This window comes from Rhinolophus hipposideros (genome assembly GCF_964194185.1).
Source record: "Rhinolophus hipposideros genome assembly, chromosome: 6".
NCBI lineage: Eukaryota > Metazoa > Chordata > Mammalia > Chiroptera > Rhinolophidae > Rhinolophus > Rhinolophus hipposideros.
In genome coordinates this window covers 39,720,592-39,748,186 of record NC_138052.1, presented here as the reverse complement: position 1 = coordinate 39,748,186, position 27,595 = coordinate 39,720,592, and the positions used below count along the sequence as shown (strand labels likewise).

Sequence of the window (27,595 nt, the reverse complement as noted above, 5' to 3'; positions counted from 1 at the left end):
GTGAAATCAGTCATAGAACCGTATTTATGTAAAGGGAAAAAATCATGTAGCCAAAAATATAGCTGGCACAAAAGTTTAAATTAGTCAAAAGGAAAACTTCTACTAACTTCAACTTATATTTTAATTGTAAATGATTAGTTATTATAATCCCAACAATTAAAATTAATACATATTACACGTCCTACATAAAACATACTTCACTATATTTAAAAGAAGAAACCCCAGGAAAGGCAAGAAATGCTTAGAATGTTTTATTCCACCAAAAAGAGACTGTGAAACTGGAAATTTAAGTCATCTATAATTTTAGTTTCTGGTAACTTCTCATGGAATCTGCAACCAGTAAGAGCCTAGAATAGTTGAGGAAGACAGGACAATTCCTGATGTTTGGCCTACCACATCATTCATACCACCTCTAGGAGAGGTTAAGGCTAAATTCTGAGTCCCCAAGTAAAACCCTTCTTTAATGAAGCCTTAGAAACATTCTTGCCATATTTCACAAAGGTACAGTTAAGAATTACATTGTTGTCTCCGTATGTTTTGCCATACTCCAGTGGTACACCCAGTGTGGTGCTTAATCATGAGTATTAATGGGGGTTATACTTATGTATATCAGGTTAGAAGCAGGTTGCAGGATGAGGTCATCTATGAAAACTGTCATTAGTCAAATTTTTATCTTCAGAAAACTGGTACTTCTAAGTTGATTTGGAAAGATGAGAGAACAACAAAATTATTGCTTATGTGCTCATTATGTTAACCTCACATTTTCTCATTTTGCTTTGAAGACATTATAAATATCTTCTATGGCTCTCTTAGTTAAAAGTCTAGTGAAGTTTGCAACAGGCAACTCCCAGACAATCTCAACACTATTGGTGGAATGCACTCTTTCAAAAAAACGATAATCTAAATTAAAATTGCAATTGCCCCCTTTCTTCTTAAATGCACTCCTCTGAAATCCTGAACATATGTTAATGACATATTGCATATACAATATTAACTTGTGACAAATACTTTTAATAAAATACATCAACATTTTTTTTCTGGGTTACTAATGAGCTAGCCACTCATTAATGGAAATCATTTTATATTTGTAAAGTTTTGTTATCATACTGTTTCATGTGTTACAAAATTTTAAAATACAAAAGGGAAACATACCTTTCCGTGAGATGTCTAGAACACTGTCAAATGTTTTTCTGTCAATTCCACCCAGTGCCAAAAAGACCTCAGGAGACATAGATTGTAAATGTACTTTATTTTGTAAGCAACAATCAAAATATATTTGTGTGACTGATTTCTTCAAATATTAAATGGGATCTTAACAAAATTTGTCCACGTTGATGTATTCTTATATAACTTTGGAATCTGCAAAGACCCTGACTAAAGAAACAGAAGTAATTGCACAATTGAGACTGAAAGTGTTACAGTGCTGCAAATGATGCCAGATGTCTTACAGTTAACGAAATACACCTTCAGAGGTCCCTTCATTTCGAGCATTAGGAACTATATAGGAATATACACTGAAAGTATCATAATAGCTTTTTGCATTGCTTTATTTAAATACGACAGTATCCAACATAGCTGCTAAACACTGGACAATATTTGAAGTCATAAGTACATCCACATGTTCCTCCAAATGACGTTTGGGGTCCTAAAAGAAAAACAAAGAAGGAAAGAAAAAGAGAAAGAACCATATTATTGGTAGACAAATTACTTAGATTTGTTTCAGTAGCAGATGAAACTAGTCAAGAAAGCCAAACCTAAATTTATATTTTACAATTTAACTTTTCTGACATATTGTTCCATTTTAAGGATTTCTAAAGCTGTTAAAAATTTAACTGATAAAATAATAGATTACACAACAAAAGATTGATTTACACAATCAATGGTATGATTCCATACCAGAAATTTTAAAAAGTAACAAGAAATTCTATACAGCCTGAAATCATCTGATTAAAAAGTGTAAGAATTTATATGTGTCTATAAGCCTGAGTATAGGTGTCTATTTTCTGCCATTCACATATATTCATCATCTAAGGGGGTACTTTACTCAAAGCAGACACACCAATAGGTAAGAGTTCAACGTGGATTCTCATCACTTCCTCTATAATTTTAATTTAAATTAATTACTGTATAATTTTAGTATTTTAGGAATAGTGCTTTAAATGATTCAGGAAATAGTCTTGGACCAAAAGTCACTGTTAGCAGTTTCAACATTTAAATACAATTTGGATCAATTCTAAAATACTAAGAATAAATCTTTCATGCAGCTGTTTTTTAAAAATGTGTAACAGAAAGGTGTATAGGTACAATCCTTTAACTTACAGCTGATCAAACCTATATTTGAAATGTCTAAGTTAAAAACAAGGCTTAAAATTGCACTGTAATAAAGGAAGTTAAATTAAAATGCTTAATTTATCTTTGTTTAACGCTGAGCTGAATGAAATATTTCAGCTAAATTTGAAAGCTTTGAAATAAAGGATATATATTACACATAACAAAAACCTTTCAATTAAGCATTATTTACTTATGAGAATTGCTAAAATACCCAAGACTCCTAACTTTAAACAAATTTTCATCACTGGAATTATTTCTTGGCTGTTCCTCAACTAACCTACAATTTCAATATACTTGATTTCTTTAAAAAAAGAAATCAGAGATACAACATACTACAAATAATTTCAAGTAACTAGACTACAATATTAAATTTTCTTTGTTTCAGAAATAAGACGTCGGGCGTTTTAGGTGAAAGAGACTGAGAAAGACTGGCAGGAGAAAGCGATTATTGGTCTAATTCCATTATAGACAGTTTTGCTTTTGCTATGCAGTAGGCCAAACTAGTGAAGTACTATATTTTAGAAATGATTCTGATGATTATTAAACTTTGCCAATTATATATTTTTCATTTTTATTTTAATTTAGTCATTTTATTTGCTGCTAATTGTTAAATAAAACCTACGTCAAGCAACTACAAATACCTTCAGAGAGCCATTTATTGCAAAAATAGCTACTGAATTTTATACAGTACAAGGCTCCAAGTTAGTGATCTAATATTACATATTAGATGAAAATAAGTAGTGGGAAAAGACAACGGGGTGACTATACTGCATTGGATGAGAATACGATGAATTACATTTTCTTTTGGTTTTGTAGGGTTCTTGTTTTTAAACGATAATGTTCAGAATGTAGTGAGATTTGATTTCATCAATTGTAATATTTTTAAGTCAGACCTTTGCCCTTATTGCTCTATTGGAATAACCGGTTTATAGTGCATTGGTAACACACTTCCCTCAGTTATCTACATTACTTCTTGTGGCAGCTGGGTGATTCTTAGAGATTTCCCATCCAAGAATGGTCCTGGCCCAAACCTACATAGCTTGTGAGATGTGATGGGATCAGAGCATATGGTAGGATGGCTGAAAGCAAAGACAGCTTAGTGTCTTGCATCTGAAATATCAAGACTCTGCCAACATCAGCAATATGATAACCATGTTCCATGAAATGAAAAAAATGTAATCAACATTCTTTAAAAAACAGTCTAATTAATCTGTAGATTCTTTTAATTGGTTGGTGTGTTCCCCCAACCCTCAGAAAATAGGAACTAAAATATATATATATATATATATATATATATATATATATATATATATATTATCTTGAAAAAGTAAAAGAACAAATACTTAAATCAAAACCCTTTCTCTTCACTCAGTGTAATCCAATAGGGCCCTAAGCTTTCTCAGGAACATTACCTACTTAGTGCTAAACTGTGTCATTGAAAAACTGTCACATACGAAATAAACCAACAATTCTATTATCTTCACTGATAATAATATTTCAAGTAGAAATCATACTTGAAAAATTAACTCAGGACACAAGTTCCCGAATTTCTTTCTCTCACAGGTATATTTGTGATTTACTTCTCTATAGATGGCAGAGAGAATTTGACATCAAATAATTCAGTGACCTTTAAAATTAGCATCACATTTATATGACAGAAGAAAAATGTACAGTGAACAGACAGGGGGAAAAATACCACAGAGGCCCCAGAACAGTTTTAACTGTACACGAGCCTGTGGCTGTGCGAGTGCGTAGCCCATCCCTGTGCACCTCACCTGCTTGCCGACATTCTTTATTGCCAGCTGCTCAGGTGTCATCTTATCTTCTTCTTCTACAGCCTGTGAATGAAACACAAAAGGACGGAGTTTCAAATTCTACATTTACTTTTCCCACTGTAGAATAATCACCAAAGATAATGGTGATCCTAATTTTCATTCACAAAACCTTTTATTCAAGTCATTTATTGAACACAAAAGATTGTGAATCTTCAGAATTCCTTCAGGATAACGACAACTATAATCCCTATTATTTTGAAAACAGACTTTAAGAAATAGGTAAAGAGGCACTGAAAAATCCAACTGGACCACCTGTTAACCATTTGGAAACGATTCTGGAATTCTTTGAGGGATGGCTAAACTGGAAGATAGAAGTGCCTGCGGTAGCTGCTACTGACACCGCGGTACTAACTAGTCCAATTCTGCCTTCTTTTCCTACTTGCATTATAATTCTCCCCCAACTTTCCATTTCTTTGTCTCCTTTTTCTTGTCAACAGAACCTGTTCATACTCAGTATCAATTTAACTATCACTAGCACTTGGGTTGAGAATTTTGATCCATTTAACAGGTCATATAGTTTTCTCCCTTAATAACTTCACATATTTAAATCTCTAAAAATAATACATGTATTCAGGAAAAACCTGACTTCTCCACATGAATGACCTTTAGTAATCACGAAGAAATACAGATCAATTTGAAGTTTTCAACATCAAAAAAAGATTTGAATTAAAAGCCAAATCAAATAAAAATGAAATCAACAAAGCAGACAAACCACTTCCAACTATTTTGAGTTAGCTACAAACTCTTACATGTATGATCATAAATCTTCTAGTAATTTTGAAATAATTACAGCATTTAGATTAGCTACCACCTCTGCCCAGTAATGGTACCACCACAAAACCGTTTGATTGAGAAGTCTAAGTTTAAGGACCATCCTTAACAGTTTGGGTATGTTATTGCCTGAAGCTAGGACTCTGCGTCCGGTGAACTCCTGGTCTATGATTTAGTCACAGCATCTGATAAACAGACAACAAAGGAAATTTAAGGATCACCAACCTTAAGAAATAACATTTACCACAAATATGGTTACAAAAGGAGATGAAATGCTGGTGGAAGAAAGCAGAAAACCAAAATACCAGTGGGGGTTAGATTTGGATACTCTAAACTTAATAATCTTGCAGCTGCCAAATTTCTTCATGTGCGAACAATGAACATGTAGGAAAAGCAATCATCAGACATTTCCCATAAACTGGGAAGTTTGGCTGCATTTCACACCTTCTTAATAGTTTTGTAAACAGAGAACTTGAAAATGAGCAAAGATGGCAAGTGTCTAATTTTATAAATGGACAAACTATCTAGAGAATTTCCCCAGTAGAACCTGCCTAAAGAGAAAAGATGGTGAATAAGTATTGTATCTACTGATTATTAAGAGTATACTTATTTACAACATTATCATTAAGGAACACATTTATGACTTACAAAACTGAAAGAAGGAAAAATCAAGTTAATAATACCCCAAATCCAGAATTCCCTAGACAGAGAATATGTTCATTTTCAGAGTCAGATGTCACTCCTAGTATTCCCAGCTAGTTGAAAAATTATTTCCTAACTGGGAAATTGCTTCTCTTCTATCTCACTATTTTCCATATGTGGGTATATTGTAACACATAAAAAGTTTGTCTTTCTAAATTACTTTTACAAATTATGACATTATATTTTACTGACTGACTTGAACACATATTCCATGAATGGAACAATTCACGTAAGTTTGTACTCTATATCCGGTGTTAGTTGTTCCATGTACATGCCAACAACAGTACTTTACAGTATTGGAAGGAGGTAAGAGTTTTGGAATTTGGCTCAAAATACCAATCCATGTACAAACTAGTTATTATGGACTATTTTGGAGTATTGCAAATATCAAAGATAGAAGATATGCAAAGATGAAAGTCAAACAGCATTTAACGCACTGACCTTATTTGAAAGGTTAAATAGAATGTCAAAAGCTCCAACTCAATTTTTAATATCTTTTATATCATTTAACCACTTTACCAATTAGTTTTTCCATTTCCAATAATTAAAAGAGAGAGTTCACAAACTCTTTGAGAAGTGCAGATGGTAAAAAGTACTCCCAGCCATAGATGCCATCTGGAAAATGAGGAGCAGCTGTAGATTTAGGCATATACTGAGGTTGCAAACCCCCACGACAAAAGAGTAAGCACATCTCTTACACTCTAAGATAGACCAGATCAGACCAGATCATCACATCAAACCCCTAAATAGTTTCACCATCTACCTAAGTTACCTAGATCTCATCTACCATCTGGGCAAGACCAGTTTGTCTTCATTCATAGTTCTAATCTGGCTAGTCACCAGGGAAAATTAAGAAATGGTAGCAGCAGAAACAAATAAAATTCAAGCATAGGCAGTGTCCTCACTAGGGGAACTTCTGTGTTTATGGCAACTTCTGTGATTTGGCATCAAATTTTGCTTTTGCATTCGTGCTCTTCGGTTTACTCAACCAACAAAAAAGCACTGAAAATGTTTGTGGCTATTCACACTAGAAACGTTTTTAACAGTTTATCAACAGAGACCCCCAGATGGCTGTCCCATCATGCACGGTCTGCACAGTTCTAAGAAATTCCTGGAATTTGGTCTCTTATTTTATCATAATCCCCTCAGACATACCCCCTATCTTAAAGAGGCTTTTGCTAAACCCATGAATCCCATTCTCTTTTTTCTAGTAATGGTAACATTTCTCAAATGGAAAACTTGTATCCCAAATTCTGCCATTTATTTACCCCTTAACAACATGGATTATATCCTTGGCACTTCATTAATAGTCTTGTAAGGATCTCATCTGGTGAGTTCCAATGGACTCAGTTTTCTTGAACTTTCAGAGCTATCCCAATATCTGTTTTCTTTTCTAATCCTTTCTTTAACCTTTACTTTTGTGACACAATGTCTCTTATTCTGCTTCATATATCTATGACTATTCACTGGGCTTCTTTTTTCCCTTTGACATGTTAAATTTGTTCACTCTATAATATGCCATACTCGCATTTAAAAGCACATGCTTTCTAAAATGACCTATATGGTATTTTTCACCATTAAAAAATCTCTGCATAATTGCTAGCGAATTTCAAGATAATGTATTTTACTTCTTTCTAGATTTTTATCTCAAGTCAATGTATCGACTATTAACTAGAAATCACATTATGGGTTTGGGGGTAGAGAGTAAGTTTAAAGAAATGGCTTTTATAAAACATACTTGGGAAAGCAAAATTAACAAACATAAAACAATTAAAAAACTCTCCAAGAAAGTATGAGGTGTGAGTATGGAGAACAATAAAACTGGTTGCCTACCACTACCAGGAATTAAACAATAACATACACACACTTTACAAATATTAATTTACTGAATCCTTAAATCAGCCCAGTGAAGTAGTTAATCTACATTTTACACATGAAGCTATCAAGCACTATCTTATCGGGGGAATCATATGTTAATTCCAGAAATGCTTCTATAAAATTTTTTTTCCAGCTCTCTTTTTGGAATAGCTTATAACATTCCAGTACATCCCATGCATGTAGTAGAATTTTCAACAGTTTACATATTCAGTAATCACTATTAAGTACTCTAAGGACAGTTCTTGATCTTCAAGGAGCTCACATTTGGGCTTTACTTGCCTGTAAATCTAAAATTGTAGTTCAGTATTAAATATACAAAAAAAAAAAAAGGAGTGTGTACAAAGAATTATGGGGACACATATAACCATACAACCAATAAGCAATGAAACTGACTTAAACACAATCCTGCCTCTAAAGAGCTTAAACAACATACATAGCAATTCAGGAAATCATTACTTTTTCATGGTACATCTTGAATAATAATAAAACTAAATCCACGATTAAGTGGCCCTGAACAGCATAAATTCTTTCTAAAAATCTTATATGGAATCCAATTTTAAAATGTAATTGCATGAAATAGGGATATAAAGATCACATGTGCGTACACAAGTGTGTATGTGTATAACAAATTGTAGTTCAGCTCATTGAAAAAAATATCTATGGCAAAGCCAACTAGTTGCCTACCCAATATACATCTTCCTGCTCTTCTTTTGTAATATAACCCTGATTTTATTAAAGACAGCAATACTCCCAGCTAAAGACTACATTATATATAGCCTTTCTTAAAGCAAGGTGTTTTCACTTGACAAAGTCCTGCCAGTGAGACATAATCAGAAATGCTGGGTGGGACTTATGGAAAAGGATCCTGAAAGAGAACTGATTTAGCTGGGAGGTATCCCCCTTTGCCCTTCCTCTTCTGAGTTCCTGTTGCCTGGAACTCAGATGGGATGGCTACAGCTCTTGCAATCACCCTGAAATCATGAGATCTAAAGGGTGGAAGCCAACATAGGAATGTGCAACAAAAGGTCAAAGGATTCTGTGTTTGTGATGACCTCAAAGTTTTCTACATGCCTTGAGTTGCAAGACACATACATTTCTATTTTGTTTAAGCCACTGTCACCATAGAGATGACACTGCAAACAACATAATATATTGAAATATATGTGAGACAGGTGTCTTTGAAAAAGGGAGGAAAGGAAACATAGTAGGGACTTTCCATATTGTTATACAGTTTAATTTTTTACACATAACAAGTTGTAAATATTTTTCTAAGTTGGTACTTGTACAATTTTATTCATCATGATAAACCCTTAAGAGAGAACCAAAAAAAGAACATGTTGGTTTAAAGAGTTATATATATTTAAAATTGGAAGATGGCCTCCAAAAAGTTATATCACTTTACTTTCCCACTAGTGGTACATTTTACCAAACTTTTTATTTTTTAAATTTTAAATTAAATGAAATTTTCTACTTATAATTTAAAATTTTTTCTTGACTACTTTATTTAGTTAATTTATTTTTAAAAATTTTATTGGGGGATAGTGTTTTTCCAGGGCCCATCAGCTCCAAGTCGTTGCCCTTCAATCTAGTTGTGGAGGGCGCAGCTCAGCTCCAAGTCCAGTTGCTGTTTTTTTCAATCTTTAGTTGCAGGGGCACAGCCCACCATCCCATGTGGGAATTGAACTGGCAACCCTGTTGTTCAGAGCGCGTGCTCTAACCAACTGAGCCATCCGGCAGCCCCTTTGACTACTTTATAAGATTGAATTTTTTTTTTCACGTTTACATGCCATTTAGCTTCAGTGAGTTTTCTAGCTTTTTTGTCCAATTTATTATTGTTTTCAAAAACTATTTTATAAGAATTCTTTGGATATTATGAATATTTTTGGATACTATCCCCTTTCTGTGTTTTAAGTGCAAATATTTTCCCCCAGTCTGACTCACAACAAACATTCAATAAATGTTATTATTTTTACTGCAGATAAACTTTACTATCAAATTATCAAAATTTTAAAAGCTCATTAGTGAGCTTTTAAACTGGGCCTGTTAGCTCAGTTGGTTAGAGCACGAAGCTCGTTAACACCAGGGTTGCTGGTTCAATCCCCACATGCGCCAGTGGGAGCTGCACCCTCCATAACTACCTTGAAACAGCTATTTGACTTGGAACTGATGGGTCATGGAAAAACACAGTTAAAATTTTAAAAAGTTCAAAAAAAAAGAAGCTCATTGATATTCTTACTAAGATTGAAGCAATGTTTGGGAAGTTCAACGTAGCTCTATAACACTGAGATTTTTCCACTCAGAAACTAGGGATTTTATTCACAAATGTTCTTACTATTATTCAAATAAGTCATATACATTTATATATTTATATTTCTTATAGTAGTTATTCCTAAGTATTTTATAATTTTGGATGCTGTGAACTGATTTACCTATTATATTTTTCAACTGGTGTCAGTTTATGTAATTGCATGGTTAGCAGCTATGTTTTCAATTACAACAGTTCTAACAGTTCTCTACTTTAGTCTTTTGGATTTCTCTGTTTGATTGCAAACATATTCTACCATACTTAAATAACGATAATCTGAGTTTCTTAGTACATACATCTTATTTTGTTTTACTTTTTTTATTGCACTAGCACAAAAACCAGATTTTCCTATTTAACATAGCTACTGTAGTAAACCAAATATAATCATATAATTATTTATTTTATATATAATCACATAAAAGATACATCCAAACTTTCTTTCAGGTTCTAAGCAGGCAATATTTCTACCTGAAAAATAAACTGTTAGAACTCAGAATTTATAGGGCTACATGTTTGAAAACAAGGCAAATTCTATGTTTCTATGCTATTCTTAAAATGCTCTTTTAATAATTCATTTTTGCAGCTGCACATTCATTTATAAATATCCAATCAAATATTATAAATATTTAATAAATGATGCATGATGGCAGGCAAAGTAAATTAGGAGATTTGGAATAACAGAGTTGTGCGTGTTGCAGTTCAGTAATTAGAAAAATCAAGGACTAATAATCAAGCAGAATATCTGTGTGAAATTCAGACTTGAAATTGAAAGGTTAGAACAAAGGAATTTAATCATCTTCTAACCTTTTACTTTAGGAGCTAACTGGCACCTAACAGTAATTACCTTAATTTAAAACACTAACCAATTAAAAAGAATACTAAGAAAAATTGGTAGCATCGGCCTTTCTTTTTATATTTTAAGTGTTACTAAAAACTCCACTGCATTCTCTTTCAATCAAAGAGGGAATTACATTCCCAAATTTGGACTCCTTCATATCACAGCTTACACATTGTTTTCATTTTACAACCAAACCTTACAAGTTTTTGAGTACTACAGAGATTTTTTAAAACTGTAATATAGCAAAAACTTCTGTGGATGGGCAGCAGTAACCATAAATAGGTTATTTCCTGGCAGTGGTACCAATATGAATTTACTTAAACTCGTAATGTTACAGAGAAATGAAAACCATTCCTACACTCTGCTGAATAATAACTTGTCATAACTTTTTAATTTATGAAAGGTAAGCTGTTTTAAGTATAACTATTCTTTCTCTTTAATCTTCACAGCATATAAACATATACTAGAAGGATAAAAAATATATTCCCTATCATCTAGAACCAATGGGGATTTCCAGCTGTATATAATATATATATATATATATATATATATATATATATATATATATATCTATCTCAGAGCATGCTCTGCAAAGCCAAACAATTCTGCTGGAATTTAGTTTGCATGGGTCCAGAAACTTTTTTTCAAAGCTCAAGTCTCTCAAAAGACATCAGTACACTTGGCAAATTTCATACACTGTCTTTTGGTTAATATTTATTTTGGTAAGATGTGTTTACTTTAAAGAGAAATATTACTTGCTGGTGTGACAACCAGTACCAATTTTAACTGTCTCCAAAATCTGAAGCTCTAGAACCCACCATTAATTTTTAGTCCCACATTTCTAACTGCTTATTTAAAATGAAATTACTTCTCAATCCTTCCACTTCTATCTACACTGGAAATGTTAATAGTACCAGCATACTTTTATAGTCATCTAGGCAGGGAAGCTTGAATTCATCTTTGATACCTTTTTCTTCTTTCACTTCATCTATCCAACTGGTGCCATGTTTTATTCTTTTGTCTAATGATGCCTGCATTCCCACTGCCATTGCAATAATCTGGACACTTTTAGTGCCTATTGTTTGTATAACAGCAAGCTCCTCCTAAATAGAATCTACACTAACAGCACTCCTTCTAAACCACTGTTGAAGTCAGGTTCTTAGGTTTCTAAAAGTCAAGTTCTGGATACATCATGCCCCTGATCAAAAATAACTCCATCCTGATATTCCAAACCTTGTTACTTGACTTCAATTAACTTTAAAAAAACTTTATTCCCCATTATCACCCTCATGCATATGTACTCTACCCAAACCGTTCCCGAAACAAGTCTTTGCCTTTTCTGTCTCTCCTAGTCTTTGCCCATGATGTTCATTTTGCCTAGGGTAACATTTCTCTGCATGTCTAAATCTTATTTATTAGGTTGGTGCAAAAATAATTGCAGTTTAAAAGGTTAAATTGCAAAAACCGCAATTACTTTTGCACCAACCTAATATACTTTAACGTCTAGTTCAAATGCTGTTATTCTCCAAGACAGTGTCCTGAGTCTCCCCCCTGCTGAAAGCACAAGGCTCTGGACTTCTACCGTTCTTCATACAGCAGTGTTCTCTAACTTCTGAGTTGAATGAGTATACAGATCCTCTGGAAATCTTGTTAAAATGTAGATTGTGATTTAGTAGGTCTGAGAGTCTGCACTTCTAAGAAAAGTCCAGGTGATACTAATGCAGCTGGTCTGTTTGAACACCGTGTTTCCCCTTAAACAAGACCTAGCCGGACCATCAGCTCTACTACATGTTTTGGAGCAAAATTAATATAAGACTTGGTCTTATATTATTATAAAACTGGGTATAATATAATACCAGGTCTTATATTAATTTTTGCTCCAAAAGACGCATTAGAGCTGATGGTCCAGCTAGGTCTTATTTTCGGGGAAACAGGGTACTAAGGTATTATGGAACACACCAATTTTGGCCTAGTACTCTGGTTGTTTTATCAAATTTTCTTACTGCCCCCATTTTCCTATCAGTGAAGGAAGGATCCCTGTTTTCCACTGCAACTTGTACAGAAGAGATTCATTAAACATACAGTTGTATAATGTATACATTTTACAAATTCTAGATTTTCAACCCATTAAGGGTTATAAATCATATATATACATATATATTTGTGAATAATACTTATGTATATAGTTGAGACAGAATGAAATTGAGTCAAATGAAAAAGAACGTAGTATGTATCACTTGTAATAAGGGTAAATACTGTTTCATAAAACTTTTGTTGCAATTATATATGCACATATACTTTTGCATGTACTGCGTCAAAATGTAAAAATCTCTATGTGGTTTTGGTCAAAAAGTTGAAAATACATGTTAGGGGTTGAATCACGTTCTTCCAAAGGTATGGTGAATCCTAAGCCTGGTTAGAGATTGAAGTTATGCTGCCACCAGCAAAAGAAAACCTGGGACTAACAGAAACTGAAAAAGACAGAAGGATCCTTCCATAGAGGCTTCCAAGGGAACATGGCCCTGACAATACCTTGTACTTCCAGCCTCCAGAATTATGAGGGAATACATTTGTTGTTTTAAGACACCCAGTTTATGGTAGTTATGGCAGCCCTAGGAAACTAATACAACACAAAAGATACATTTTAGTCGTAACTCAAGTATTTTCTTAATTTCAAAATTGTGAAAAGAACATAAAACTGTGAACAAAACATTATTATGGCCACATATATTTAGCACACAATAAACATTTTCAGGAGATTCTGCAAAATATAACTTTGACATCTTCATATAAAGCAGTCTCACCCGGTTACTCTTTTTTACATCATCCTGTTTATTTTCTTCATGGTACTAATCACAATGTATTACGTTTATTTACTTTCTGTTTCCCCTACCAGAAAATAAGTTCTGTGAGGACAGGTCTTGCTTCTTACCATATCCCCAGTGCCTGGCACACAGTACGTTTTCATAAATACTTATTAAATAAAAAAACAGAAAAATTCACAAAATAAATTTTATTTAGCAAGCATCAAATGCTGCTGCTGTTGTCTAACATCTCCTTGTTCCCCTTCCCTTCCAAGAAAAAGTCCTCTGAATAATGAAGGGATTTCAAATGTACAACGATTTTAATTGGTCTCCAACAGGAGTCAGCAAACTAACCATGGGCCAAATCTCACCAGCTGCCTGTTTTGGTGTATAAAGTTTTACTAGGGACATAGCCTCACCCATTCCTTTACGTACTGGCTGTGGCTACTTTTACACAGAACTAAGCAGTGTGACAGACTGGATGGCCTGCAGACCCTAAACTATTTATTATCTAATCTACAAAACGGGCGACTCTGCTTTTAGCTATTTCTATTTCCATAATGCTTGGCACCTAATCAAACATATTCCAAAGACTGTAAGAAATAAATGTTGGAAGTAACTCTTACCTTATTGTAATTCTTGGCTAATTCCAACATCTCTTTGACCACTGATTCATTGTGTTTACAGTGTTCACTGTAGTCCTCAAGGGTCAAACCTTCCATCCAACTCTTCTTATGCAAATTTAACAACATCTAAAAAAATAAACAAAAAGTAATTATTTTCTGGTAGTGAGAGTATTTCCTTCACTTGTCTTGAGAAATAACTTCAAAAAAAACTTTTGGAATTAATAAATTTAAATTTCATTTTAAGTTAAACTCTAGTAAGAATTCTAAGTTTATATCAATATAAGCCAAGTAGTATTCCAAACCCATGGTCTTCATGTATGCTGTCCTGCCTCGAGGGTTATTTTCCCCACCTTTGCATGGTTTATCTTCCTCACTTCCTTAGAAATAGATACCTTCACTTGTCATGCTATATTAAAAAGTCACCTAACACTATCTTAAACATCTTTCTTCCCTTACCCTGTTTTATTAGTTTTATAATACCATCAACACCTGAAAAGTTTTGTGTTTATTGCATTTCTCTCACTGAAGAGAAATTAACAGGGCAAGGACTTTGCCCTGTTTCTTTTTTTTTCTTTTTTATTAGTTTCCGGTGTACAAAGCAACATAATAGATATTTACATCCCTCACAAAGTGATAACTCCCCTGTCCCCCAAGTTACTACCCCTGTGACATCTTATGTAACTGTTACAATACCGTTGACTATCTTCCTTATCAAGATCATGAGGGTCTAGATTCTAGAACAGTAACTAATGTTGAATGAAATACCTGTTGAATGAAACTACTATGCTACACACAAGATCTCTAACAGTTCATATAGCTCAGCTTTCAAGTGCCAAGATAAAAAGGTAAATGTCCCATTTACTGAATGACTTTGTGTCAATCTTTCTGAGCCTCAGTTTAAATGAACTGAAGGCTTGTATTAAATAATCTCTAAATTTCTTCCAAATTCTAATATTCCATCCGTAATTTTAGAAATTAAAACTTCTTTATTGTCAGAAGGAAGAGTTATGAAACTGGGAAGGAAATCACAAGTTCATCCAGTTTACAATCACATCAGTAAATTGGGATCAGACCCCACTGGTGATCATGAAACTAACATCTTAGTTCATTGTTTTGCAAATCAGATTCCTAGTTCTGAGTAGTTCACAAATACATTCCTGGTAGTTCACAAATTTTCAAATTTAGAGTCTAAAGTTGCAGATTGTCATTGAATAAGAGTTTTTTTTTTTTTTTTAACATGATTGATACAATTATGCAGCGTGGAAAAAAATGGTGGCTACAGAATGATTGTTGCTGTCTTACCATTAGAACCAGTATACTTTAAGTGAGATCTCTGAGCCACGAGGGTCTGAAGATATAGTTGGAAATGTCTGAGTTTAGCTTAGAAATAGTACTTGTTCAGAGGTTTGCAACTATTGACGGTACAAAGTTTTTCTTAGGCTGGATGTCAAAAACTACCTATGAGATTTTTCAGGACACAAAAGCTCCAAATTCCCCCATGCTATTCCTAGGGTCCATGGAGCACAGTCGTTTGCAAAAAAAGAAAAAGAAAAAAAAATTGAAAAATCCTGCACAAGTAGCTTCTATTTCTTTGATTATTTCCCATCTTCGCCACTGACAGTATTTTAGAAAATAAATCCTTAGGAAATTTCGATGCAACTGTAACTACTTGTGCTATAAAGCAAGCTACCTATAATTAACTGTTGAGAACTGGATTTTCCTACCACTTCCAAAGCACAGGAAGTTCCCACAGAGCAGCAGGATGACCATGCCTGGATTAGGAATCCACTGGGACTCTTGGGTTAAAGCTTGAGGTTAATCAGGTAACTTCCCACAACAGGTTGATGGGATAAGAGTAAAGGGAAGGTTTTTGGTAAAGAGAAACCACCTGAACTGAGCTACTAAAACACAAACGTTAATTAATTTATGTAAGTATTTTGTGTATTTTTTATGCCAAGGATGGTAGCTAAGTTTAATGGGGTACCAAAAAAGGGGGGGAAATGTTGATGTAATTAGCTGGATATTTCCAAATAGTTGGATGTAAGGTATCAGACTGATAAAATATTTATCTATATGAATGATGTTTTTCAGTTTGTATTTCAGTGGTGCCCCTTTTCACAACCGGTACCTATTTTATGTAAATTTAAAAAGAAGTGATGAAAACAGACTTCAAGCTGTCAACTAAATCAACCAGAGCAGATACAAACTTTGGGACATGAGCAAGCAGTTGGAATAGAGCTTTGACTCTGTGTCTCCCCTCAGGCCAAGGAAGAACTAGTCCCCGGAGCCCTTCACGACCATGCTCAAGCACCTAAGACCTTCAGGTGAGTTTATTGGTGGTTTGACTTTTTTAAAAAGTGGTTAATCAAACAAAAAACAAACAAACAAGCAAACATAGAATTCTTCTTTCAAAGAAAATCTTATACAGCACATCCTCCCCACAATATATAAATGAGATTAAGAAATGAGGCAATCTGGTTGAAAGGGGATAGTATGACAGCCCAACTTGCTCCCCTTCGCACTCACCATATGTGCTAGAATACCCTTCTAAGGTACCTTTGTGGGGGGAATAGTTTCAACTAGAAGAAAGGTCTTCTTTACTACTGATTACTTATCATGTTTGGACTTGAGAGTGCAGATAGGAAACAAACTTACTGGCTATCAATAATTTAATAATTTGGTTACAAAAGGTCATTTTATTGGACAAGATAAATTAATCAGAAAAAATCACAGAACTAGGATAAAGATTTTTTTAATTTATCAAAAAACCAAACTGGAATGTTTGTTTCCTACTTTCTTTCCTTCTTTAGCACCTACCAATAAGGTAAAATGTCTTTAAATATGTCCAATAAAACACTCTTTTATTTATACTGCAATTCACCAGGAATAAAAAAGTATTTGGAGCACATCAATGAATTCAAATTCAAATACACCAGGTAATAGTTTAAATGGTCTGAAAACGATCTTTTCCTCCTCTAAGATAAAAATTTAAACTTACCTTCTGTTCCAGTTCATTTTTCCGATAGTTAATAGTAATGGAGTAATAATGTCTGTTTAGTCCATGAATTAATGCCTACAAAGACAAATGATTTGAAAAAGGACAAATTAATATTTTCCATCTATTAAAATAGTTCCAGTTCATTTTTCAGATAGTTAATGGTAATGGAGTAATAATGTCGGTTTAGTCCATGAATTAATGCCTACAAAGACAAATGATTTGAAAAAGGACAAATTAGTATTTTCCATTTATTAAAATAAATACAATTGTCTGAAATTGTTGACATATCCTGTAGACAATACTTTTATCATCTTCTAAAAAAGGCTTTTTATCTTAAATAAAGATTATTTTTTCCTTAGCTACAAGTTTAAGAGTTTTACAGGTATAAGTCACACATTCTTCAAAGGATGATATAGAACAGCACAAATTCAACAGTTTCAGTAGCTCTGCTCAGCTAGATACAGGGTTTGACTTCATCATCATCCAAATTATAAATTATTAATAATTTATTTTATATAATTTTTATATAATTTACATAATAATTAAATAATTTGTTTATAATTTATAAATAATACATAATTCAAGTCTAATTTTGTGATGTCTAGGGAATGCTTTGTTATTTCAAAGAAAAAGTCTAAGTCATAATAAGACACATTTTTTCACTCACAACATTAATCTGAGATTTCCCTTTTTATTAATTCAGTTCTAACGGATTCAAATAATTGTGTCTGCACATCTCCAAATTAACAAAGTGGAGCTTGTTCTTTATTGGGTCTGTTTAGCTCATGCTCTAATCCAGTGACAAGACAATCTCACTAACCAGATATTTTTCCCACTGCACTTGATCTCCAAGACAAACAAATTATAATAAAATTTAAGCTAGTGGCATGGCTTTATAAAGAAACAATAACCCTGCAGGGGCTCGAATCCATTCACAACTGCTCAAATATCTAACTCTCACAAAAGAAGTTTCAAAGCGGTTCAGAATGGTATCCTGGGGGACCCTCTGTCAGCCTAGTAAGACATAGAAGTACAGAAATACACCTTGGACATATTTTCAACAATAAAAACAAAGAGGGCTTTGGGGTTAACTCTCAGGAAACTAAAGATAAAGCTAACCAAAACAATCATCACACTCCAATTATTGGATTTTTACAGTGTAGGTGTCAAGGTATTGAGGTAGAAGGAGGGGTGGAAAGGAACCATTTAATAAGCACCTAGCATCTGCTTTATACATTGTCTTCTAATCTTCACAACAACCCAGTAAGGTAGGCTGGTTCCCTTTGTATTTTGACAAATGAGGAAAATAAGACACACACCTTAATTTGTCCCAATTTTATCGTAAGTAAAAGGCAAAGCTGGGATTTGAATCCAAGTCTTTCCGAATGCAAAGCCCATGTTTTTTCTACCATACATACTATGCTATATCTTAGGAAATTCTTGGATTAAGTCTGTATTTTGAGGATCAAGATGAAAATAAAACAGTCTTATTTTTAAGCTTTGCTAGCAAAAATCACCCCACCAAGTACTAAAACATTTTAGACAGGCACTGTAACAATCCATTCTTATATTCCTAACTTCTGCTATAACAAAATAGTTGATATAGAAAAATAAAAGTCCTAAGAGTATCTATTGAATCCTTAGGCACTTCAATAATCATCAGGAGCAATGAATTAAATTTCAGTGCACAGAAATGCTGTACTGTATAGATCAAAAAGTGGAACTAATCAGAGCCTCCCTTAATCCATACTCACCTTTATGCAAATCAGGAAGTGCATCCTCTGGTGGAAGAATTAGAAAAAGGTGCCCAGTCCTCCAGGCAGACACAGCCTAGCTTGAGAGTAGAGTTTAAACTAGATTTCAGGTGCCAACTGCCTCTTCATCCAAGTGCCTTTGTGCAATACCCTAACTACAAAATTATACACAGTGGCCATATAGTTAATAATAGCTATGGCCAATTAAAACAGAAGTCAGCCCATGGGCCCACAGATAGGTCCACATTTTGGAGATTAACTATACTGCTGAAAAACATAGTTTGGTATTTGAAGACACTACCTACTCTATTTTCAATTACACTGAAAATAGATAAAAGTAACAAAACTAACACAGGCAGCATGAAAGATTAGCAGGTATAATAACAAAACATTACAAGTTTAAATGCAATGCTGTCCTCAAGCAGTCTTCTACTTTCTTTCTACTTTCACTTACTCACCTGCTGTGTACCCCCAGTGCATTTATCATAAAGCGTAAGTAAATTGGCCATGTGCAGGTCTCTTTCTACATGAGCCCAAAACCACAGCTTCTTTTAGTTCAATGAATAAATTGGGTCAAATTAACCAATCAAGGCGACACTGAATTACAAGTTGTGGCAGCATACGCCAAATATAAGATTAGTTTTACCAAGAGGGAGACTAACCCTTTGAAAGGATCAAATTGTAAATTGAACACAATATACTAGCGAATGCCACAGTATGTCAGGCAGATAAAGAAGAAAGTTATATAGCCAGGAAATGTCTTAAAACATCAATACTTAACTTTTTAACTTGCACTTATGATGGACCTTGGAAAAATTAGGCAATTCTTCCTTAAAATAGGGTATTTTCCAGAAGCTCACTCATTAATCAGCCATTTGAAATCTGCAACAGTTTCTCACAGGCGCAGTGTTATAAAGCATGGTTCCATGTTATACAGTGTTTCCCTGAAAATAAGACCTAGCCGGACCATCAGCTCTAATGTGGCTTTTGGAGCAAAAATTAATATAAGACCAGGTCTTATATAACATAATATAATACAATACCGGGTTTTTAACATAACATAGCATAATATATGGTGATGGAAGGAGAACTGACTCTTGGTGGTGAACACACAATGGGATTTATAGATGATGTAATACAGAATTGTATACCTGAAATCTATGTAATTTCACTAACAATTGTCACCCCAATAAATTAAAAAAAACAAAAAACATAACATAACATAACGTAAAATGCCGGGTCTGATATAAGACTGGGTTTTATATTAATTTTTGCTCCAAAAGATTCATTAGAGCTGACTGTCTGGCTAGGTCTTATTTTCGGGGAAACACGGTAGTACATATTACGGGTTAAATAAGCTTTCAGTGGCTGGCCTAGGAAGATAACCAACTTTTACAGCATTGTTTCTAGGATAATATATTCTGGACTTACCAAAAGCACTTAGCTTATTTGGTTCTTGGATATCCTGACCCTTGTTTTCTTTGCTCTAAACCTGCCACCCTTTCAAAGAAGCAAGTTCCACTAGGGTGAGTACTCAGTATCAGTCTAAGATGCTATCTATTCTAGATGAAGAATGGTTTGGAGGAGGAACTAGACAAAGGGAAGTTTTGAAATCTTGCTGAATAACTTGCAGGTTATTTCTATGCTTCTTTAGTTAATCTTCGGAATAGAGCTTTATAATTTAGTTGGTATGACAAACTCAAAACAAGTACACAAATAATCATCATAGTGAAATAAAGTTCAAAAACAATCACCATTTGAATTATTTATATTTCATATTCATTTATTCATGTGAATTATTAAACTTAGGCACTAGAAATGTCTGCAGGAGAATAGGTAACTGATCCCAATGAATAATTTTGACTAAACCACTAGAGTATAAATAATAATAAGGAAAAGTAATAAACTTGGAATTTCAGTGATGTATGTGCAAAGATGGTAGAAACTACGGAATAAAAATATAGGCAGTTTATGAGAGGCGGTCAGCTACCAGGTTGGGTAGAATTGTGAAGAACTCTATTTTATGTAGAGAGACTGCTCACAACAGTTCCTAAAATAAGACCCTCTGCTTAAATGGCTTCCTACATAATGACTATGTCAGATAAGTAAAAGCAACTAAAACCCACCCTAATCATACTTTATTGCAATTGTCCATGGAGACATTGTCCACTATGGAGAAGAGGTGAGAAATTATACCTCCATACCGTCACTGCTCTGGGAAAGCAAGCATATTATAAAACACACAGTTTATGAACTATATAACATATTTACAGGTTCTTGATAGGTTAAAAAAGTTTCACACTCTTAAAAAAGCAAGGCATGTTTATTTAGATCTGAAACAAAATGTGTTTTGTCCTTCCCTCTAGAGTGGAGAACGCAGTTGCAGAAGGCAAACATAGAAAAAAGAGTTTTTGCTAAATACTTTTTAGTGCCTTTTGAATTTTGAACTGCATACACATATTATCTATGCCAAAATTAATTAATTAAATTTCCAAATATAGTATAAAAGAATGAGGAACCCTAGTTATAAATATCAGTTCCTATATTAACTCACTGGATAGCCCGGGCAAGTCACAAACTTTCTGGCCCTCAGTTTCTTCACCTAGAAAATGACTATAATCGTTCCTTCCAGTGCAACTGTTTTATAACCGTTTAACAACTACTGAAAGCAATGTTTTTCAAGTAGCTTAACTCAACTCTATTAGACAATGCAATTATTCTCAGGACTATACTTAGAGGCTCATAGCCCTAGCACAATGCATATATGCACCAATATTTACTAAATTTCCATGTGGTTGACAACCAGTCTTCACGTAAACTGTGGCTCTTAGGGATCTGAAATGTCACTGAAGTTTTTAGTGCAATAGCTTAAAGTGTTGAGTTATTAAAATAATCATTTGTTAACTCTCAATTCTATAAAGTTGACAATAATAGTCAAATGTTCCAAGTACTATATAATACAAATCTCATATGTTAATATAAAAGTCTGTAGTACATTATACTTCCACCTCTCTACCAGGATTATTAATGACTTCTCTTATTTAAAACACGAGAGTTAATATAAACTTGGTCTATTAGCTTTGTCTTGTGGTAGATACTTCCAACATTATTATTAGTGCTTTAAAAATAACACTTTTCTAAAAGTAATATATGTTTCACTGTAGAAAGTTTAAGAAATATTTGGAGAAAAAAAAAACAACAAGAAAAAGATTCCATAATCCTACCACTCAGAGGAAATCAATACTAACATCATGGTGTAACTATATAGGCACAGTTTATAAAATACATGTTTGCAAAGAGTAGAACTTGTTTACCTTATTTTATAATATTTTTCTTACTTAACATATTTGGAACTTTCCTCAAATTATTCAATAGTAGTCTCCAACAGAATCATAATTTTTTTTTTACCACTACTTTAAGAATAATAGTTTAAAAAAAAATCAGCATTAGAAATGCATAGTAACCACCAGCATGAGTGCTGATGGTTGCTGTTAGGTTTCTATCCCCACTATAGGAAAGTTGGTTTAGGAGCAACACTCATCTCAACAGGAACTAGTTTTCCTTGAAAATAAAAGTCATGGCCTTTTTGAATGGCTTTTGATGCCCGAGTTAAAAATTCTGCTAACATATATTAAAATTCTATTATGGATATTACCATTCACTTCGGGTTCTTCTGGGTTGCTTTCTTTGTAGCTTGTCTTAGAAAATTAAGAAACTGCTTTAAGGTGTAGCTTTGTTCTGTCACTTTTTGGCTTGATCCCATTTGAGTGTTTTAGTATTGAGATCGTCTTAATACTGTAAAGCACCCAGATAGATGTCATTCTGATGGGCGCTATATAAACTGTGAAATAAATATATTTACAGACTTTAATTGGAAGGCAAAACAAACTAAAATAAGGAAAAACAATGATGCTGTAGCTATTATATACTATATACACAGGTCCTTTTAACTTGGGTTTGGAACCTGCTTTATAAGGTCCATCTTAAATTACAGTCTATAAGGTAGGACCAAAAAATACAAAGTGGACTAGTGTAGGAAAACAACAAATTTTTAATACTGATTATACTCAGTTCTTAAGGTTAAAAAGCAGTGTTTAAATTTAAAAGCTGAAATCTGCAACAGGTGGCTGTTGACTTGCAATTAGTAAAAACTTCTGGCAGAAACATACCAGAATAATCACAATGGTCTTGGATTGTGAGAAGCTACTTAACCTTTTGCAAAAAAATAATGAAGTAGTATGATGCTATGGGGGTTTATAAGAAAGCTCATTGTCACAGCCTAAACAGGTCCAATAATATATTCTCTTGGAACATGCAAGCATGGGCTTGTCTGCACCCAATCATAAACACTGGTAGCTTATTTCATACTCATTATATTCTGCAGTTTTCCCTGACTTATACATTTTTTGTTTTCAAAAGGAACACACCTCAAATCCTTTGAAACAAAACATTTCACGCTGATGAAGATTTCAGACGAGTGACTGCTACGAAAGTACATGTCTAAAAGTATAAAGTAATCAAAGTGTAACCAAGGCTTAACTGTGGTTAACTGTCAAAACCACAAGTCCCCAGAGACAATGTATGACAGAGCAAGGATTCAGAAGGGGAGCAGCAATAGCTACTATAGTCTTTGTCCTATGTGTTTTATGTAACCAAACATGGTATTTTTGTCCTTTTAATTAATCTTCAGAGAAGCAATTAACTATGTAGGCACAAGTTGTGGTGCATTTAAAAACACATTTAAAATAATTTCTGCAGACAATAAAGATTTGTGTTAAAACAATGTGGCATGTGAATGATACAAAGAAAACATTAATCACTCAGGAGGATATTAAGTGTCTGAATAACCGTAACAATGGTGGTAGACATCACTTCGAACAAGATATAAACTCTAATCAAAGGTAATATATAGATGTGTTTTGTAGGTGGGGATTCAACAAAAAGATAGGAAATGTTTTAAGTACTATTTAGAACTGTTTCTGGGGATCTCATAAAGTTTACATCAATTTTCCCATTATTTGCTGTTATGAGAAATATGTACTAACCAATCAAGAATCACAGAGCCCTAATGCACTCCACCTGAAACCCTTATTGGTCCTTTACTATTATACAATGCTAGCGATACAAAGCCATAAGGCTATCTCACTATGAAGGCTCTACTAGTTCCCCAAAAAGGATGTCCTCAAACTGTTAGGAGAGTTTAAAGACTCCACTAAAAACTGACTAACATGTGAGCAAATCTAACGTTTGCAACAATACTTCCATGATCATCTTTAAAAGCACAAGAAAAATTACTTGTAAACAAAATTAAAACGCTAAATGTTAAATCTTAGAATGGACATTTATAACAGTTTTTAAAATGAAAAACAGAGTTTTAAACACATTATCAAATATAGGCATTACCTGGATAGATGGCTTGTTTAAGTGACCCAGATTTGAGGTTGTTTGTCTTGGTTCATGTCCTAGGACCATCATATTAGCATTGATCAATCTGAAGGCATCAATAACAACCTGTAAAAACAAGGTGTCAGGTCAATTCTTTTTTAAAAAGCAAGTGATGATGCCAAGTAACACTGGACAAGGCATGATCAACTTGCATCTGTTTCTGGCCTAGTTCCAGAAAATCATTTAATTATAATATTAATAAAAAAGAACCTCCTGCTGACTGTGCCATCAGCACACCACCCTCAATCTTGTAATGTAAGGTGACACCAATTATTGCAATTTTCATGAAGCAGTAAAGGAAAATATTAACTTTGCATCTTTATTATTGAAATACGTCATTATGACACTTACACCAAACAGCCTTCACTGGTGTACATATGTTTGTCACCTAAATTTTACCTAATCAAAATGAATGACAAAGAAACTAAAACTGAAAGTGAGCACAAGCTAAGGGACCACATCTAAAGCCCAGCCCTGTCACATCAATTATACCACCACACTACTTGAAATGACAACAAAATTACAACCAGCAAGGCATTTGCTCCACGTATTCTTTTCTAGTCAGATACCTTTTACTTCTTGTGACTATAAAAGACTTTATACCTTGTCTGATGGCCTTAAATGTCCAAGCCACTGTCAAGAATAGGAAGCACAATAGAAGAAAACCAAGGTCGTGTGTGCTTTAAGCCAGGAACATGGTATAGAATGATAAGGCCTTAAGTACACAGTAAAGAAAGAACAATAAGTATCCTTTTTGTGCTAAGTGTATTCAATATTTCTGTACAGAAAGATTTCAGATTCTTACATGATACAGTATCATCTGTTAGCTCATACAGTAAGAGATTTAACAAGAATGACATACTATCCTATTGCTTTCTTCTGTTCATTATCATGGATTTGAAAGAACTCATTAAAGCTTTTAAATGTTGTGAAGTTTTAAGTAAAGCACTGGGACTTTAAGATAGATGCCTCTTTCAGGGAATTGAAATCAATAACCTAGAGAAAAAACTCAATACATTTGTCACATAAAAAAATCTTAAAGCAGGATAACATAGTATTTCTAAGTTTGCCATCAATAGTGTTAACTGAGATTTATCAATGTTTTAAAAGCTACTGCTAACTAGACTGGTTCTCATTTGTGTAACTGTTTGAGGATACAAAGAGATTAAAATAAAATTTATTTTCAAGTTAAGCCAAATGAAATCTAATCAACTCTGAAAAATCTGTTTGTAATAAGTGTTAACTACATGCTGTATGCTAAAGAACAAGATTTAAAGAAAACACCACCCTTTTGAAAAGGCTGCCACAAAGGGTCCATATTACCAAAGAATACAAACTTATACCCAAAGCATTACAACAAGTGAATCAATCTAGGGCCTCTGTCCACTCTGGTAGGCCAAAAAAACCCACAAAACACGCAAACAAATAAACAAAAAAAACCCCAACAACTTTGATTTATGCTTTTATTTCTATCAGTTTGAATATCCCCAAAGATTTCTCTTGCCTCAAAATAAAACCAAGTATCCCCAGAATACACATGACTTAATAGTTTGTGAAAACTTTTTTCTTTTCCTACAGTAACTGTAATCCAGACTTATCTTTCACATTTATATTTAAATAACTATGGCCAAGGTTGATACCTCTTGCTTATATTTTAAAAAAATTCTAATTATGTTTCCCATAAAGCAATAAGTACTAATATCAAACACGCTTTAATCAGATATAATAAACACTTTAAAAGAGTTGTTAAAAAATATATAGAAGTAAAATTTTCTACTAAGAAGCACACATAAAGTAAAACTAAAATGTAGGCCAAAAACTGTGACCATTTTGAAAGATAAGTGTACAATTTAAAGACAGAATTAAGAATGTCACCCTTATTATTAGTGGTAAGTACTTAAGAGCAAAGCATCATTTTGGTCCAATTGTTCTTAGAATACTTTGATTCCATTTTAAGATTTCAGTAAAATCATCTGTAGAAAAAAGACCACTCTATAAAACTATGAAAATTCCATTATACATCACAACAAAATACCTATATACTTTTTTATACTGAATGATGTCAAACTAAAACAGCAGACAACTAGCTACTTTACATGCAAAAAATCTCTGAAATATTTCTCTGGATTATTGTAAGTAGGTGTGAAACTTCACAAAAAGGAAATGAAAATACCAGATTAGTAGATATCATGATCAGTTAAAAATATCTGAAATAAAAAATTTTAAGCTCTATTAAAAAAGAGAAAAATTCAAGAATTTAATGTACTATTCAACTAATAAATGACATGCTTAGATTGACAATTTCTGAGTAAAAATATAATAGCCAATAGAAAAATACTTTACACCAAGTTTAAAGGAATTTGCTGCCATCACTATAGCAACTGTCCTAAGGAAACTAACATTTTCAGCAACCTGCAGACCAAAATTAGATTAGTACGCAATAAAAATATAAATATGGCAGTATAGCCTACATTTCCATTTCTGTACAATTTTATAATTGCTTTTTGTGCTGTGAGAATAAGTGGGTTTCTCCTTTGGAGCAAACTATCAAAATAGACTCATTAATGTCCAGTGCACTAATGAGCAATGGGTAAAGAAGGTGTTAATTATGCTACACTAAGATTCAAGAAAAAGCCCTAGTGAGTACTTGGAGGTGTGTATAAACTGAAGGACTTTCTCCATGTTTATGTATTTATAGCATGATGCAACAGAATGACAGCAAAGTGGTCACTCCATGGTTAAGAATGGAAATATTAGATACGATATGCTGAACAAAGAACCTCCAAGGATTAATTAAGGCATTGGGTGGGGGGCAGAGGAAATAATCCAATTTTTGTATCTACGTGATTTTCTAAAGTTTGTTTTAAAATATATATACATTAAACCAGTTCAGTTTATGCTTTATAAATCCAAATAGTAATTTAACCAAAAAACTTTACACAAAAACTACCTCCTTAATGTGTAGTAACAAAAACTTGCAAGCTAGAGTATGAAGATTTTCAGGAATATGATGCTCGACTTTTATAATCCCTTTCCATGCTGAAGTCCTACATACCACATTGAATCTCTATTCACCAGCCTGACCATTTAATTTTTTCTGGTACAAGTGCCTTGAGACTTTTCAGAGGTCACTGCAACAGTAGACAGCTTATAACAAAACCATTAGCAGTTTGGTTAGCTTAGGGAAACCTCTTACTTTCCTTTTTTGTTTATTATCACTGCATGAATCTGCAGCATATGATAGTTTATAATTTCTCAGGCTTGTTAAATTCATGTTAAAGGTCTGTTTTCTTGTTGAATAAATTTTG

At 33.4% G+C, this 27,595-nt stretch overlaps 1 protein-coding gene across 1 annotated transcript in view; it reads right to left on the bottom strand.

Moving 5' to 3' along the window:
- Positions 1 to 101: 101 nt before the first annotated feature.
- The window catches only part of PSMD14 (proteasome 26S subunit, non-ATPase 14), an 82,991-nt gene continuing 55,497 nt past the window's right edge, over positions 102 to 27,595 (bottom strand). Inside the window, exons 8-12 of the mRNA XM_081051785.1 lie at positions 24,246 to 24,353; positions 17,089 to 17,163; positions 14,091 to 14,216; positions 4,107 to 4,169; positions 102 to 1,645 (exon numbers count right to left, since the gene is read on the bottom strand). Coding sequence (XP_080907911.1) covers positions 1,547 to 1,645; positions 4,107 to 4,169; positions 14,091 to 14,216; positions 17,089 to 17,163; positions 24,246 to 24,353 — 471 coding nt within the window. The 3' untranslated portion in view covers positions 102 to 1,546. The remainder of the gene's footprint in view (positions 1,646 to 4,106; positions 4,170 to 14,090; positions 14,217 to 17,088; positions 17,164 to 24,245; positions 24,354 to 27,595) is intronic.